The sequence below is a fragment of the Verticillium alfalfae genome, genomic scaffold (genome assembly GCF_000150825.1).
Source record: "Verticillium alfalfae VaMs.102 supercont1.3 genomic scaffold, whole genome shotgun sequence".
NCBI classification, from domain to species: Eukaryota; Fungi; Ascomycota; class Sordariomycetes; order Glomerellales; family Plectosphaerellaceae; genus Verticillium; species Verticillium alfalfae.
The window spans coordinates 1,833,735-1,849,979 of NW_003315036.1; the positions used below are offsets into that span (position 1 = coordinate 1,833,735).

The 16,245-nt window shown below is 55.9% G+C and overlaps 6 protein-coding genes across 6 annotated transcripts in view; 4 read left to right on the forward strand and 2 right to left on the reverse strand.

Moving 5' to 3' along the window:
* Window positions 1-349: 349 nt before the first annotated feature.
* Window positions 350-3,548, reverse strand: VDBG_03064 (hydantoinase; the record flags this gene model as incomplete). Its single annotated transcript, XM_003006879.1, has 3 exons — window positions 350-1,054; window positions 1,104-1,233; window positions 1,396-3,548. 3 exons carry the CDS (start codon window positions 3,546-3,548, stop codon window positions 350-352), a joined length of 2,988 nt encoding a protein of 995 aa, XP_003006925.1.
* An 870-nt stretch (window positions 3,549-4,418) lies between these two features.
* Window positions 4,419-6,224, forward strand: VDBG_03065 (thiamine transporter; the record flags this gene model as incomplete). Its single annotated transcript, XM_003006880.1, has 5 exons — window positions 4,419-4,545; window positions 4,612-4,695; window positions 4,760-4,781; window positions 4,816-5,797; window positions 5,889-6,224. 5 exons carry the CDS (start codon window positions 4,419-4,421, stop codon window positions 6,222-6,224), a joined length of 1,551 nt encoding a protein of 516 aa, XP_003006926.1.
* Window positions 6,225-7,027: 803 nt separating this feature from the next.
* On the forward strand, window positions 7,028-9,094 carry VDBG_03066 (conserved hypothetical protein; the record flags this gene model as incomplete). Its single annotated transcript, XM_003006881.1, has 3 exons — window positions 7,028-7,190; window positions 7,246-7,876; window positions 8,107-9,094. The coding sequence occupies 3 exons, from the start codon at window positions 7,028-7,030 to the stop codon at window positions 9,092-9,094; spliced, it is 1,782 nt and encodes a 593-aa protein (XP_003006927.1).
* Window positions 9,095-10,502: 1,408 nt separating this feature from the next.
* Window positions 10,503-13,100, forward strand: VDBG_03067 (beta-glucosidase; the record flags this gene model as incomplete). Its single annotated transcript, XM_003006882.1, has 4 exons — window positions 10,503-10,605; window positions 10,661-10,849; window positions 10,906-11,041; window positions 11,114-13,100. The coding sequence occupies 4 exons, from the start codon at window positions 10,503-10,505 to the stop codon at window positions 13,098-13,100; spliced, it is 2,415 nt and encodes an 804-aa protein (XP_003006928.1).
* A 218-nt stretch (window positions 13,101-13,318) lies between these two features.
* Window positions 13,319-15,149, reverse strand: VDBG_03068 (conserved hypothetical protein; the record flags this gene model as incomplete). Its single annotated transcript, XM_003006883.1, has 4 exons — window positions 13,319-13,984; window positions 14,088-14,240; window positions 14,305-14,350; window positions 14,407-15,149. The coding sequence occupies 4 exons, from the start codon at window positions 15,147-15,149 to the stop codon at window positions 13,319-13,321; spliced, it is 1,608 nt and encodes a 535-aa protein (XP_003006929.1).
* A 555-nt stretch (window positions 15,150-15,704) lies between these two features.
* The window catches only part of VDBG_03069 (conserved hypothetical protein), a gene marked incomplete at both ends in the record, with an annotated part of 1,767 nt that continues 1,226 nt past the window's right edge, over window positions 15,705-16,245 (forward strand). Inside the window, 2 exons of the mRNA XM_003006884.1 lie at window positions 15,705-15,763; window positions 15,906-16,235. Of these exons, the coding sequence (XP_003006930.1) occupies window positions 15,705-15,763; window positions 15,906-16,235 (389 nt within the window). The remainder of the gene's footprint in view (window positions 15,764-15,905; window positions 16,236-16,245) is intronic.

Below are 16,245 nucleotides of genomic sequence, written 5' to 3' on the forward strand. Positions count from 1 at the left end.
TATTTCTGTTTCAATTCTCTTTTTCATTGTCTCTTTATGAGTCTATTTTACTTTGTCGCTGCTTCAAAGCACGGGTTGTCATCGGCAGTAAGAATGCGATGCTTTCGCCTTGGAACAATTCCACATAAATGAGGCCTCTGGACGACGCAGAATGATTTTCAAAAGCGGATGATGATTGCAAGTAACTTGACCTCACAATAAAAATGAAATTTGCGTAAATGCTACCCCTTGCGAGCGTGCCCCTTCGTTACGTGCAAGTGTTTATGAGTTTTCGAGAGGCTCATAGAATAACAACTGGTTCATTTCGAGGTCAAACCCTTCATATCTTGAACCCTCCGCTACTGATTACCTATACAATCTCAAACTCTTCCAATACGCTCTTCGCACTCCCATACTCTCCTGCCCCAACAAACGGCATATTTAGGCCGAAAGCAGCAGGACCACCAATGGGCATGGCCTTCTCCGTCTTCCACAGCGGGTGAGCAGGCAGTCCGATGACCGAAACACGCAAACCGTATCGCAAATCCTGAGAGCCGATAGCTTCACCGTCTTGACCAAGAATGGAGATCAGGTCCGGCACTGTGCAGATGACCTTGCGCCCCTCTTCGGAGCCGGTACCATCCGTCAGGGCAGCGTAGAGGTACTCGTTCTGGAATGGGATGAGCATGTGTCTGTCTCGAACAGCAGAGGTGGCCTGCAGCCCGGCGAGCGACGATACTTTAGAGGAGTCAAGCTCTTCATCGGCCAGCGGAGCAATGAGTACGCTGCCCATGGTGTAGCCATCGCCTACGAAACGTCGCACATCGATGATTTTGCCCGTGAAGAGGAGCTTGCCGGCACACTGTGCAAAAATAGCATCGATGAAGGACGTTTTGTTCCTGCGAGCGAGATGAACAGCACGGCCGAGGTACCAGGCTTGTGAGAGCGTGTTGGGGACGCCGTGAGCCTTGATTGCGGATCCGGGGAGGGGTCGGGCGGCGACGGCACAGCCGAGACCTAGTTCGATGGCGGCGGTGCGGAGCAGTTTTTCAAGGCGGAAAGGGGTATCAGTGTTCTATCTTTTTTAACATGAATCAGGATGATGCAACCTACAGGGGGCCTACCATGACAATGTTGACGTTGCCGCGAGCGTCGGAGAGGGCGCATGGGGTCAGTGGGTGCCCGTAAACGCTCAGCGTGGCTAGGTTGCTTGTTAGGACGTTCAAAACTGCTAAGAGGAAGAACATGGCACACCTTGGTACATAGTAGGATAGGCCCGGCCCATGGCATCCCCGTCAATAACAGGAATGTCATAGTGAGCAGCAGTGGGAAATGTGCTCATACCGTTGCCGCCCCCCATGTTCAGAAGTCAGTGCTCAATAAAGCAGCAGATTGTGTCAGGCGTGCTTAACTTACATCTCGTCGGTGAAGATGCCGTCGGGCTTATCCTTGCCCAAGATCTTCATGAGGGCATCAATTCCAGCCGGAATCTCGTCCCCTGATGCAATCCTCTCGTTGATGACGCTTGGGCTTCCATACCACGAGCCGAAACAGATGAGGTCGTCATCTTTTACGGATTTGGGCGAGATGATCCGGAGCCTTCCAGGTTCGCTCTTGCGTAATGTATCGAGACTCTTCAGAAACTCGTGGTGAGTAGGGCCACCGCCACCAGTGCCAAGAACGCCGCAGCCCGTCGCAATCAGTTCGAGGTCGACTTCCGAGACGTACCAAGCGCCATTACGGACTTCAGGCCGGTAGGTCTCCAAGTCAACCTTGATGGATGGTCGGAAAGTTGACTCAAGGGCATCGGAGATGTTCGCCTTGGCCGTCTGCTCCTCTTCCTCTTCATCTGACGCAGCGTATACGACGCTGTTGGCTAGCGTTCCATCCTTCGGGACTGCAAGCTTGCCGACAGCCCGAATCTGGATCCTCATGGCGCCGTTATCTACGTACTGCAGGGGAATTTTGTTGATCTCGACGACGCTGACGTCGTCAGCCGCAGCACCTTTGCTGATGGCTTGGTCGATGGCCTTCTGGCACGCCGCGGCGACGACCTCCTTCTCATCTCGGTCTTGGAGGATCTCAATGACGTCGACCTCGCCAGAAATCTTGCCAATGGCGGCACCAACAGCGTTGGCCGCACCTTGGTGGACAGGCTGAATGCACTTGGCCACGCCGTCTAGATCCTCCGTCACTAGCAGTGCACCACCGCCGACCAGGAGAATGTGTACCGGGGCCGCGGATACCTTCATCTGCTCGACGACACCCTCAATCATCTTCTTGATCTTGCGCCGTGCTGCATCAATGGTGGATATCGGCACATTCTCAATGAGCCTGCGGTCTCCAAATTTGGCCTTGCCCATTGCGACCACAATATCCGTCGTCGTCAACGTCGTACCACCAAAAGCGAGAGCCTGCTGCTTCAAAAAGTGCCCCACGGAGCCAGGGCCGACCGTCACCGTCGCCGGATCAGAGCCGACGTGCACTTTGCTGCCGCCGCCGAGCCCGATGGAGACAACCTCGGGCATGGAAAAAGCCGTCCGCACACCACCGACTTCCACAAAGCCGGGGGCCTGCCGGGGGAAGCCCGAGGGGAGAAGCGCACAAACGTCCGTTGTTGTGCCGCCGATATCGACCACCAGGACCTGCGGCTCAACGTCGTCTTCCGGAGTCTCGCCACTGGAGGCCGAGTTCAATATTCGCGTCTGATCCAGGCCAGCCAGGAAGGCGGCGCCCGTCATGCTGTTTGTGGGACCGCTGGCAAAGGTCTTGATGGGGTACTCAGCTGCGGCGTCGGCATCGATCAGGGTGCCGTCGTTCTGCGACAGGTAGAGGGGGCACGCCAGATTGAGCCGCGACATGGCGGCCTTGAAGCCAGAGGTGACTTTTCTCGCAGTGCGCAGAATGGCGGCGTTCAGAACCGTGGCGTTTTCTCGTTCGAGAAATCCAGGAGGGCCGATATCGTGAGAGCAGACAACATCGAGCTCGGGGGCCGTTTCGAGCAGGATCCTCTTGCACATCTCCTCGTGGACGCCGGCGTGGTCGAGCGGTGCAAAGATGCCAACGAGAGCCACCGACCTGACGCCGCTGGCGAGGATGTCTCTCGCGACTTGCCTGATCTGGTCATGGCCGAGCGGCGCAATCTCACGGCCGTCAATTTCGAGACCGCCATCGAGATAATGGGCACCTCCATCGAGCACGCGCCTCAGACCAGCGGGGAAGTCAGAAAATGGTGGGATCTGTCTCGTAAACGCGCCACAGAGACGCACAACGGCGACGCGGCTCAGTCTTCGTGCATCAGCCTCAACCAACGCATTGATGAAGTGGGTTGTGCCAATGGTGACGTTCAACACGCGGGTCTGATCGACAGCCGAATTTTGCAGAATGGCACGGATGGCGGCCTCGATGCCGCTCGAAATATCGGGTGTGGTTGATGCTTTGTGCGATGCCAGGACACCGCGGTCCGGCGTGTCAACTGAAGTAATGTCGAGAATGGCGGCATCCGTGTTTGTGCCGCCGACGTCGACGCCGACACGATAGAGGGGCGCGGTGTGATGTCTGACCAGCATGACGATAGCTGTTAATGATTGTTCAACTTGATTTTTTGGACATTGTTTGATATTGAAGCCTCTGATGGCTTTAATATTGGTAGTTGATGGTCCAATTGAGGTTCTACTCCTCCTATTTGCAGGTTCCCCGCAAGGAGGTGCTAAGTTCCCCGATGTGCCCTATTCGATACTTGGACCATCTCCCGCGTCGGCAAACCGAAGTCATCGGCCAACTATCGGCGACGTTCTGGACGAAACAAGTTGGCCGATCATATGACTCCCCTAGCGATTGGCGTATGCTGAGGACGCTCTCCCCACCTTGCCTCCCGGACTCGGCATCTGGGTGAGCAGACAGTTCGATAAGCATTTGGGGTCGGCAATGTAACGTCCTGGGATGGTTATATGAATCGAACCTCCACCCACCTGTAGCAATCCTCCCTGCGTCATGAAGATTGTGCCCCAATTGACACAAGGTCGCACGTCGTTGCGCCGAGCCGACCACGACCAACTTTCACTGACTTGGCTTTCATCTTACCCAAGCGCTCAACGTTGGCCCTACAAGACAAGATGGGCTTCAAAAGACTTGATCAAGCGTGCCCAGCTTCCTCACGTCAATCGGTGGATTGTGAGCCATCCCAGAACTCGACATGCTGCCTGTCACGATTCATGATGTTCTCCGGCGTAGATGTAGCTTCGATTGACTCTGTCTCGGACCCTGCTGACGCTCCAAGAACGATGACATTCGGCCGATCGAAACAGAGCGACGGACATGGGGCTACCTCGAGTATCACAACTTTTGTAAGTCGGGCTCCCTAAGATACCTGTACGGTATGAGTACCAAACGACGATTCGTGTCCAGGGCTCCTCATCAACTGCAACATCGCGACATACATGACCGGTAGCGCCCTCATCCCTTTCGGCCTAAACTGGTATCAGGCTTTCATCTCCATCATCATCGGCAACGTCATTGCCACTGTAGCTGTCATACTCAACTCTCTGCCAGGCAGCTACTACCATGGTCAGTTCACGTTGTCCTGCATACTCTCCTTGATGAAGACTGCGGACTAACACGACTCTCGCACAGTTGGTTTCCCTGTCTTCAGTCGAGTCGTCTGGGGCATGTGGGGGTCTCAATTCACTATTTGGAACCGCATCTTTCTCTCTCTTGGTAGGCCCCCTGACACATGAACACGATGGTGACTATGGATGACGGCTAACAAAGCATCGCGCAGTCTGGTCAGAAATCCTCAACATGTCTAAAATAACACTGAATACTGACATACCCTAGGTACGGATTCACGGCGTGGGTGGGCGGCCAGTGCCTCCACGTTATGTTGCTTTCTTGGGACCCCAAGCTGGAGGAGCATATTCCCAACACGATCCCCGACGGCACCGGCATGACAACTGCCCAGTTCGTATCGTACATTATCTTCTCCGTCATCAGTCTGCCGTTGCTCTATATCCGGCCCCATAAGCTGCAGAAGTTCTTTTACGTCGCGTGTACCGTCACCCTAGTCTTCTTCATCGTCATCCTCATCTGGTCCCTAGCGACTATGGGACCTTCTGGGTTTGGCGATACCCTCTCGAACGAAAGCACCCTCCCCGCCACAGGTGGCCCGATGAGCGTCGCATGGCTCATGATCTATGGCATCGTGTCGACAGTCGGCTCCATCGCCGCTGGCATTCTCAACCAGAGTGACTACTCTCGCTTCTCCAAACAGCCCCGCCATGCATTTTGGGGTCAGACCGTATCTTTCCCGCTTTATGGTATCTTCGGTTCCCTCATCGGTATCCTGGTCACGGCGGCGACGCAGGATCGCTTCGGTGGCGAAGCCATTTGGAGTCCCCCGACCCTCTTCGCTCGCCTCATTCAAGACAACCCCGATCACGCAGGCACCCGCGCCGCCGCCTTCTTCGCCGGGCTCAGTCTCGTCGTCGCACAACTCGGTGTCAACGTCTGCGGCAACGGCATCGCCGGCGGCTTCGACCTCGCCGCCATCTTCCCCAAGTACATCAACATCCGACGTGGTGCTTACATTACCGCACTGCTTAGCAGCGTCGTCAACCCCTGGCGTCTCGTCAACACGGCGACCATTTTCCTTGTCGTGCTTTCGAGCTACAGCGTCTTCCTCGCACCGATGACGGGTCTTATGGTCGCGAGCTACATGTTTGTTAATAAGAGGAAGTTGAGCATCGACGACATGTACAGTGGTGGCAAGGAGAGCATCTACTGGTACACCGCCGGTCTGAACTGGCGGGCCCCCGTCGCGGTAAGTATCATACCCTCTCTCTCCGCGCATCCGTGTCCCACGTCACGCGACACCGGCGTCATGAAACGCGTTGCTGACGATATATCATCAGTGGCTCATCGGTGTCATCCCCTGCATGCCGGGCTTCATTGCCGCCGTCACCCCCAATGTAACAGTCACAGATGGCGCGACGGAGCTCTACTACATGTCGTATGTCTACGGCTTCTTGTCCGCTGGCACCGTGTACATTTTGTTGCACCGCTTCTTCCCTGCGAAGGCTGTTGATGCCTTTGTCAGCGAGAGTCCCTCGCCCAAGGAACTGCGGGAAGCGACATATGGGCATTGGGATGTTACTTTGGCGGAAACATACGATCATCTGGAGGCGACGAGACTGGGAGGCGAGAAACCTGCCAAGAAGATCTCAGCGACCCCGGTAACAAAGGTCTGAAGGAGAATCTTCTCTCGGTTTCAAGAAATTACATCCCGGACTGTGCACATTCTTTCCGTCTAATGTTGTTCTAGTATTGCCAACATATTACAATTATCACGTATGATGCTTGACAATGACCTCTTTCTGAACTGTACAGTGACATGATAGGGAGACTAAGCAGTCGTCCGGTTGATGATATCGATAGACATCGCTTGGATGAACTTGGTCGCCTGCAGCCTTGGCCTCGATTCGACCCCACGAGGGTTCTTCGTTAGATAGGGATGAACGGGGATCAAGTCTGGGGAAATGCATTACCCCAGAGACGGGTTTGCCGAGTCTCGTGTGGAATGGACCTCGTCCCAGAGCGTCGGGCCTCTGCTGACTTGAATCTGGCCCAGGTCCCCACATGGCCTGGCATGAGACGGGAATAGAGATCACTTGTACACAGGCCGGCCGAGATGAGGCGCTGCCGCTGAGATGACAGCAATCCTCTGGGCAACAAAGAAGCCAATGCGGCGTCGTATGCCACAGAATACGGCGCCCTGACTTCCCATGCTCGTCCACTTCCCTTCCATGCCAGCGAGTCGCACAACTGATGGCCAAACACGGCCAGCTCGCCTTGCCAAATTGGCTGACGAAAGGGTCAACTAAGCCTGACAAGGGCAAGCGCTGGCTGGGATGGGTGGAATCCTTCGGCAAACTCCTGATCGGCAAAGAAACCCATCGGCGAACAACCACGATTCAACAACCTCAATCTAGCCTGACAAGCACCCGGCTCCGACGACCCACGACACTCGGATCACTTGGCCGATCTCTTTGAAATGATACCCGGACAGACAGTGTCTGCTCAAGCAGGCCAGCGTCGCCGGTTCACCATTCAAAGCGACTTCGGTAGTGCCAGACAATCGAGGAGCCGAAAGAGTCGGCCATGCGATGCGTGCCGGAAGCGCAAGACGGCCTGCGTCATCAGGTCGGCGCCACCATGTGAGCGTCGGATAGATTCCCATGTCAAATTATCCTTGCTAATGAAAACGTTCAGGTGTTTTCTGCAAGACGAGGGGTCTGGATTGTCAGTCTTCCGGCCCCGCTGCGAGGACCAATACACCACCACCAGTCTCGCCTGGGGCCACCTCCGAGCTGCCTGAACGCGTCCCAACCCTGTCTCCCGAGGTTGTCGTGTATTACAACCCCCAGCTACCGGCTCACACTCATGCAAGTCCTTCGGTCGACGCGTCAGCCGGGGCCGTCCGACTCGATGCAGTCGGCATCTCGCCGGGCGGATTACCGATCTCTCACCCCTCCTCGTGCGGCCATCGCCGTCTCCGCTATCGAACATTGAAGACAATCCCGCCAGACGTCCACAGTATGGGTCTAGCTGCCGAGCAGGACGCGAACCTCCTCAGTTCATTCCGCTCCGTCATCATGAACGGCCTCGAGATCGACGCCGAGTTCGTCCAGGTGTGTCCTGGTTCGCAAGAGACGGGCAAGCCTCCGGTGCACTTTTATCTCGTCGTCAACGAATTCTTCCCTCACGACGACAAGGTCAAGGAGGAGTGCTCCGACGCCATTGAGGAGCTTGTGGCACCGCACAGCGACGGCCTCGTTCGGGCGTACTTCAAGCACGTGCATCCAGTCCTACCAGTCGTCTCCAAGGGCCGGTTTCTGAGGCGGTACGCCGAGAACAGGCGGCAGATGCCCGCTTCTCTCGTGGCGCGATCTACGCCTTGGCATGCGTCTTTTGGGATCAGGAGCCTTCTTTGGCAGGGCCGTGTCCCTTTGAGCAGCACGCAGTCGCCGACATCGCCTTGACGTCGCTGCAGAGAGAGCTAGACTCTCCCAACCTCGACAAGCTGCAGGCGAGCCTGCTGCTGCTGCACTTGAAGCCCTGCGACGTCGACAGCGTGGAGCACCCTCGAACGTGGACCAAAACGGCCGAGACCGTGGCCTGCGCGCAGATGATTGGGCTTCATCAGGATGCTGATTTGTGGAATATCCCGGTATGGGAGAAGAAGCTCAGAAAGAAAATGTGGTGGGCAACTTTTGCCGCCGACGTATGGTCGTCTCTGGGTCACGGCAACCCACCGCACATCTATCCTGGCTCGTACAGCACGTCGCAATTGACAATGGACGACATGTCTTTTGACGAGGATGTTCCTGCCGACCTCCAACAATTTACTGATACGACCAGTAGTAGTAGCAAGCAGCGATTCACGGCTGTGCGTTTTCTGGAACATGTCAAACTGGCACAGATTCTGCGCGAGGCTCTCGGTATAAGTTTCCAAGTTCCTCGGAATACGACCACGGACGAGAGCTTCATGAGTCGACGGCGAACATTAATAGACATGAAGGCCGATTTGTCGCACTGGCAGGACATGCTGCCTCGATGCCTGCTCATGCCCACGCACCCGTCAGACCTGACATGCCACAACGCGGCGATCCACCTCGGCGACTACGCCACGCAAGCCCTCCTCTTTCGTGGCCTCATGGCACCGGCCACGAGGGCGGCAAGGTCAGAACCCGCGTCCAACCTGCGGAAATGGTTTCCCGTAGCTCTGGGCGAGTTCGCAGGCTTTCCAGCGTACATGGCACGCATCAACCTGCAGGATTTGAACGGGTTCTGGGGTCGCCACGCCCGCTCGCAGCTCATCCTCTGCGGCAACTTTCTCATCTACCTCTTTCTTCTGGCAGCTGACAAGGAAGACGTCAGGGCGGCGTATAGTCTCATTGACAGCTTCCATGGGTCGCTGTCGCGGCTGGAGAGCTTGGCAGGCCCGGCAGCAATGCTGCTCATCGGGCCTGTGGCTCTGCGGATGAATTCCTTCTTCGCACAGGCACCGGATCTGATGAGAGGCTTGTCGCAGGTGGAAGGGCTGACGCCTGGTGGCTAGGCTATATGGTGAGCCCTCTGATGTCGGGCGAAAACTCTTGTATGGAGGCATTGCTGCGGACGCATCGTCAATGCAGTCTTGATCAGAGATGAACCTCCAGCCATTCCCCACACCTTCAGCTAGCAAAGGACTTCTGGGACGTCGAAAGTGGAACCTCGGCAGTTTTGAGCGCTTTCGTTAATAAATACGAAATACGACGGATGAGTGACGGATGTCGGTGCTCCTAAACGAGCGTCAGAGCGAGCTATCCCCACTTACCTTTACACAACATCACTGTAAAGCACATACTTGGAAGTCTCTGATACCCTTGATAGAGCTTTTCTTGATGTATTTCAGCTTGCCGCATACAACATGGTTCTTCTTGATCCCGAAATTCATTCTGCGTACCCAATCAAAAGAACGGGTCGCATAAGTAAGGATAGCTGTTAGCATTGGGGGAGACGAAACATACTGTCAGTTAAGGTCGACACTCAAAACTTCTTCCAGGCTACTTCTGTTATCCCAAGAGCCTGGTGCTGGGAAAGTTAGAAAGTGGAAGTGAGAGGCAAAAGATGGGCGGCCCTGACATGCCATGAGGAAATCAATATGCCATTTGTTCATTTGGAGATTTACACAATGTGAGAAGCCGATGCCGGTGATCACAATGAATGCTGGGTACGATAAACGAGCTCTCGTACAGGGTTGGCCTTCGTGAACGTGAGCGACCGGCCTTACACATCGGCTCCTAGTAAAATGTCTTTCCTGACGGGCATGTGTGCTTCTAGCCCACACCATTGGCGTAGCCTTTGGAATTGATACCCCTCGATCTCCATATTCCGACTCATGTTCCATCCTGGTTTCGGCCCGTTGGTCTCTTGTCTATGCAGTAGTAAAAGGGGCGGGGCCTCACGGGGACCCTTCTCCTCGTATGACCTCGTTTCTGGGCTACGCCATCCATCAGGAGTGACCAATACTGTCACCTAGGTCGCGAGCCTGTTCCACTTATCAATGGAAAGGACAAGGTATTGAGCCGTGAACCCCGGGTTTTCCCCACGAAAAGAAGGGCCGAACACGGTCGTCCATACGATAGACTAGTTCTTCATCATCGCTAGCCTTCCGGTCAATCTTGCGAAGGTGGCCGCTCTACGTCAGCCTCGTCATCTCCGAGATCCATCATCTAAATCCAAGCTCACGCGGTGTCCGGCAAGGCGTTCGGGGCCATAGAAGACGCATAATAGTAAGCCTTGAAGTACGTCATCAAGATGGGCCTTATGAGAGAGCTCAAGATGAACACTCCTAAGTAGTGGCTCCAGTCGGCTACAAGTAGAGCTCGCTCCTAGATGATTCTTCAGCGTTTCGTCAACTCTGTCACTCTCTACAAACATCAAGGGCTGCAGCAGATCATACCAGTAATATTGGCCGCGGCAAGATGGTTAACATTACCAGAAAGCTCGCCGTCCTCGGAGGCATCGGTGTTGCCACAGCCCTCACGGATGGCGGCCATTTCGAAACCGTGCCGACATACCCAACCCGTACGTGTGCCACCAGAAGCTTTTCTACTTTCCGCAATGCTAACAGAGCTCGCAGCCGAGAGCATCGGAACAGGCTGGGAGGCTGCTTTCCAGAAAGCGACCGATGCAGTCGCCAAGTTAAACCTGACACAGAAGGTCGCCTTGACCACTGGTGCCACCATGGGTTTGTCCTGCAACGGTAACATCAGCCCAATCGAGGAGATTGGCTTCTCTGGGTACTGCTTGGCGGATGGACCCGTGTCAGGTACGAAAAGATCGGCGGAAAAGCTCACGATGTAGCGCTAATATAGACCGGTTCAGTCAGAATCGCCGACCTGGCAACCGTGTTCCCTGCAGGCCTGACGGCGGCGGCGACATGGGACCGAGATCTGATCTATCAGCGCGGAAAGGCCCTCGGCGCAGAGTTTCGTGGCAAAGGAGCACAGGTGCACTTGGGGTTAGTCCAGTCTTCGACCGCCAGCATGTGCCATACTTAGGTAGACACTGACGTGTGTGTTCGTGTCTAAAGGCCCGCGTCTGGCGCCCTCGGGCGTCACCCCCTGGGAGGGCGCAACTGGGAGAGCTTCTCTGTAGACCCATTTCTCACGGGTGTCGCCATGGACTTTTCCATCCGAGGCATTCAGGAAATGGGCGTCCAAACCAGCGCGAAGCACTTTATCGGCAACGAACAAGAGACGCAGCGCTCCAACACCTTCACCGAGGACGGGCTGGAGGTCGCGGCGCTGTCGTCCAACATTGACGATCGCACAATGCATGAGCTCTACCTCTGGCCCTTTGCTGACGCAGTTCGTGCCGGCGTCGCCTCCGTCATGTGCAGCTATAACAGGGTCAACCAGACATATGTCTGCGAGAATTCCAAGATCCTCAACGGCCTTTTGAAGGACGAGTTGGGCTTTCAGGGGTACGTTGTGTCCGACTGGTTTGCAACCCACTCTGGCGTAGCATCCGCCGCGGCCGGTCTCGACATGACCATGCCAGGAGCCATGAACAGTGCGGCGACGGCTATCTTCCCCACGCCGTCCTACTTCGGCGGTAACCTGACGGCGGCCGTGTTGAATGGCACTTTGACCGAGGAGAAGGTGAACGACATGGCCCGCCGAGTTCTCACCCCCTATTTCTACCTGAACCAGGATGAAGACTTTCCGTCGATCGACCCATCAACTGGTTTCGTCTTCGCCAGGACGTACAACTATCCCGATATTTACCTTACTGGAGCTGGAATGGACCCGAACAATCCACCGCCTGCTCGGGACGTCCGCGCTAATCACGCTGATATTGTGAGGAAGGTGGCCGCTGCTGGCACCGTCCTCCTGAAAAACACAAATAATGTTCTACCCCTTGGTAAACCCAAAAGTGTCGGCGTGTTCGGTAACGGAGCGGCCGATGTGACGCAGGGCCTGACCTTCACCGGCGATGACAGCGGGCCTTGGGGTCCCAACATCGGCGCGCTATCCGTTGGCGGAGGTTCGGGTGCCGGCCGACACACGCGTCTCATCTCACCTCTGTTCGCTTTGCGCGGTCGGATTGAGGACTACGGGGGCAGGGTTCAGTACTTGCTGGACAATCACATGATGGTGGAGGATGACTTTACGTCAATCTATCCCACGCCAGAGGTCTGCTTCGTTTTCCTCAAGACCTGGGCACGTGAAGGCACCGACCGCCTCTCGTTCGAAAACGACTGGAACTCGACTGTCGTCGTAGAGAACGTGGCGCGCCGCTGCAACAACACAATCGTGATTACGCACTCTGGCGGCGTCAACACGATGCCCTGGGCTGACAACGAAAACGTGACGGCCATCCTGGCCGCTCACTATCCCGGTCAGGAGAACGGCTACTCCATTTCGGATGTTCTTTTCGGCGATGTCAACCCGTCAGGCCGCCTACCCTATACGATCCCGAAGAAGGAGTCTGATTATGATTTCCCCATCGTCAACATCACCGGTGACGCAGCCCGTGATTCAGCGGCGTGGCAGGCAGATTTCACAGAAGGTCAATTCATCGACTACCGCCACTTTGATGCCAAGAACATCACGCCTCAGTACGAGTTCGGCTTTGGCCTGAGCTACACGACATTTGAAATGGGATCCAATGCGACGTTTGAGAGGAAGTGCGCTGGCATCTCGCCGCTTCCCCCTCAGACGAACGGCACCCACCCTGGCGGCAATCCAGCTCTGTGGAAGGAGATTGGCTCCGTGACAGTGACAGTCAGGAACACGGGCGATGTGGCCGGCGCGCAGGTTGTGCAGTTGTACATGGCATTCCCCCAAGCTTCGGTGCCAGAGGGTACTCCTGTGAGCGTGCTGCGTGGGTTCGAGAAAGTGAGTCTGCAGCCGGGAGAGGCCAAAAGTGTGACGCTCCCTCTCCGACGGCGCGATGTGAGTTTCTGGAACGTCGTTGCGCAGAACTGGGAGATTCCAAGCGGAGATTTTGAGTTCCGGATGGGATTCAGTTCGAGGGACATCAAGACAGCGGTCACCTCCAGCTTCGTGGTGTAGAGTATACGGTACGAATATTGAGCCATCTGGCGCTTAGAATTGGTCTGCAGCCAAATGTAATTAGCACAAACTCGTGACAGTTACAAGGCAGCTCAACACTGCAATGCTGTCATTGCGGTATCTTTCGTGACATTAATTAGCTACAGTGCCTCTATCCGTCTCCGTTTGCATTGTCCACCTTAAGCCGTTTGACTCGATGCTATTGCTTTTGGCCTGCCTCAACTCGGCGTATCGGCGAAACCTGGACAGGGCACAAAAGGGATCCCAGGGGAGCAATCTTCCTCGCACGTGGTCCCGCTTCTCGGGACCTTTCCAATGTCAAAGTACGTCCGCAAATGCTGCGCAGTGCACTCGCTCCTGGAGGTGACCAAAGCGCAGTGGCCCACAGACTCCTGGATGACGACGGCCGATCCGGGATAAAGCGTCGACAGATGTTCGGCGTTGGCAAGTGGTGTAGCATGGTCGTGTCGCGTCGACAGAATCAGGAGCGGAGCCGCGGGCTTGTCTTCTGTCTTCGAAAGGTCGAGATCCAAGTGGCCGAACGGACCCCTAAAGGCGTATTTCGGCTGAAACGTCCACCCCGAACAGGAAAGCGGAATCCGCGCCCAAGGCTCTCCAGCAGTTGGTGACTGGGCATCAAGCTGCTCGACTATACTCGCAGCCCAGGAAACGTTGTTGCGCTCGCCGGCCTTGATAGCGGAATCGCCACAAAGCACACCCATTCCGGCCTCGCTGTCCCAGGTGTAATTCTGAGGAGGGTAGTAGTCGCCTGGCACGACACAGACATCCTTGCGCTCGTAATTGTTGACCGCTGGACTCTGCAGTAGAAGGCTGTAATCGCCCGCAAGGGTGGTGGCGAGAACAATGGAAAGCAGTTCGTATGCCTTGATCGGTGAATAGAGAGCTCGGCGTATGGTGTCGCGGATGATGAGGGACGTGACAAAACGGACGCGGCCTCCGGCAAACGGTTATGATGGGGGTTTTGACCAACTCCTGTATGAAGTCGTCCACGCGCTTCCTGATGTCAGCCGCGCTGCCATCTGATTCCTGTTTCAGGAGACAGAGGTCTCCGGCGTGGAAGCAAGTCTCATAGAACTTGTCGACGACAACTTCAGCATCGTTGAGGTTCTTCGCCCAAGTCTAATCTTCATCAGCACTCAAAGAGCCATCCAAGATCAAGGATCAGAGAGAGAGAAAGCCTTACACCGCTGATGTAGTCGTCGGCGTCGGCTACGCCATCAAGCACCATCCTTCCCACGCGGCCCGGAAACATGGACGCAAAGGTATGCCCAAAATGGTGCCGTACGAAATGCCAAAATACTGCAGTTTCGGCAGCTCGCGCTTCTCATCCTCCGCCGAGGTCAAGTTCTTGTGCCGCAACTCGTCAACGCGATCCACAATCTCGACCATGTCGCGAGCCACAGAGGCGGTCGACATGTAATTGAAGATGCTGTCCTCCCCAGCCTCTGCACAGAGGTCACTCAGGCCCCTTGCCGCTTGGTACTGGTAAGTCAGAGCTTCAGGGCCGGAAGTAATCGCCGGCAGCCCCTCTTTCTGGATGAAATCGGCGGCTCGTTTGAGGTCATCATTGTAACAGTCGGCGCGAGGGGTGCTCAGTGCCACACCTCGTGGGTCGAACCCGAGGATTTCATAGTGTCGATCTCCGTCCAAGATTGCCTGTATATAAACCCCGATGTCCAATGCCATTTCAGTGCCGCCCCCGCCAGGGCCGCCCGGGTTGATGAGAATTGTGCCGCCGAATGACGGGTCGGTCTCGGGAACGGACGCCGGGAGGGTGACTATGCCGATGGCAGCCCAGCGGGACGAGCTTGCGCATTTTGACGAATTGGCAGTTGTCCAGTCGAGCGGCACCTTCAAGCGCGCACACTTGAACCTGTCATAGCAGTCGTGGTACTGCAAGCTGCGTGAAGGTTTGACGGTGGCCCAGTCGAAGCTGTCATCACTGAACTGTCGCTTCTGCAAGAAGGCAGAACTGGTGCCGGCTACTGTGGAGAGAAATACAAATATGGAACCTGCGGGCAACTTCATGATGATAAGTACAGCAGGTGATCCGTGAAGGTGGCGTTCGGAACACACAACAAGTACATGATCGACATTCAATAGAGTGGCCTTATCTTCTCTTGCTGCTATATATATCACCTCGCGTAGGCAGCCACTGTGCTAGTGGATCATGTCGGGATGCATACAAAAGTTCCTCGGAAACAGACTCTCAAGGATGCGAAATAGTTTCGTCTCTCTCGACCGCCGCGAACGAAAGCGTGACCGCGCCGTGCCACAAGCGCACACGTCGGCACTTGGGCCATCCGGAGAGCGTGCCTCTCCCCATTGGGCGCATCGTCAATTGCAAAATCCTACCCTGCAAGTCAGCTGCATGGCGAGGATAGCATTCAATTTGAACGTGCTTCGACAGCGAGCTACGCCTCGCTGTGCCGCGTGGCGCCACAAGGCGAGAAGATGAGCGCAGGCACAGTTCGCGAGCAGTGAAATAGACGACGTAGCCAATCCCAAGGAACTTTTGCTGCCCAGTCCAACTACCGAGCTTCGTCGCAGCGAAAGGGGGGGAAAGATAGAGAAGCGAAGAAAATGTCGAGAACCACGAGGAAGAGCACGCCAAGAGTGAGGACTGGATGCCAGACATGTCGGTAAGTGCCAAGCGTCTGTCTACACCTCGCGACTCCGAGATCAACCGGGTTCCTGCATTACCAGCTGTTTGACTCTGACCAAACAAGCATCCGGCGTGTCAAGTGCGACGAGGCAAAGCCCAGCTGTCTCAAATGCACCCAGACGGGCCCGCAAATGCGACGGCTACGCAGCACGAACGCCCAGCAGCGTTCTGCTCTCACCGCAAACCTCCGATGACGAGGTCGCCGGCCGCCGGTCGCCGCTGGGCCTGGCGGCCATCAAGGCCTACTCGATCCCGTTCCGCATGCCCGGCAGCCAGCGCGACCGGCAGCTCCTCCACTACTTCTGCGTGCAGGGGGCGAACGAGTTCGCGGGCTTCGTGCCCAACGAGTTCTGGTCCAGGACGGCGCTCTACGCGAGCCAGAACGAGACGATTGTGCGGCAGTCGCTCATCGCGCTGAGCGCGCTGCACCTCGACCTCTCGAACGGCGGGTGCAGCCGC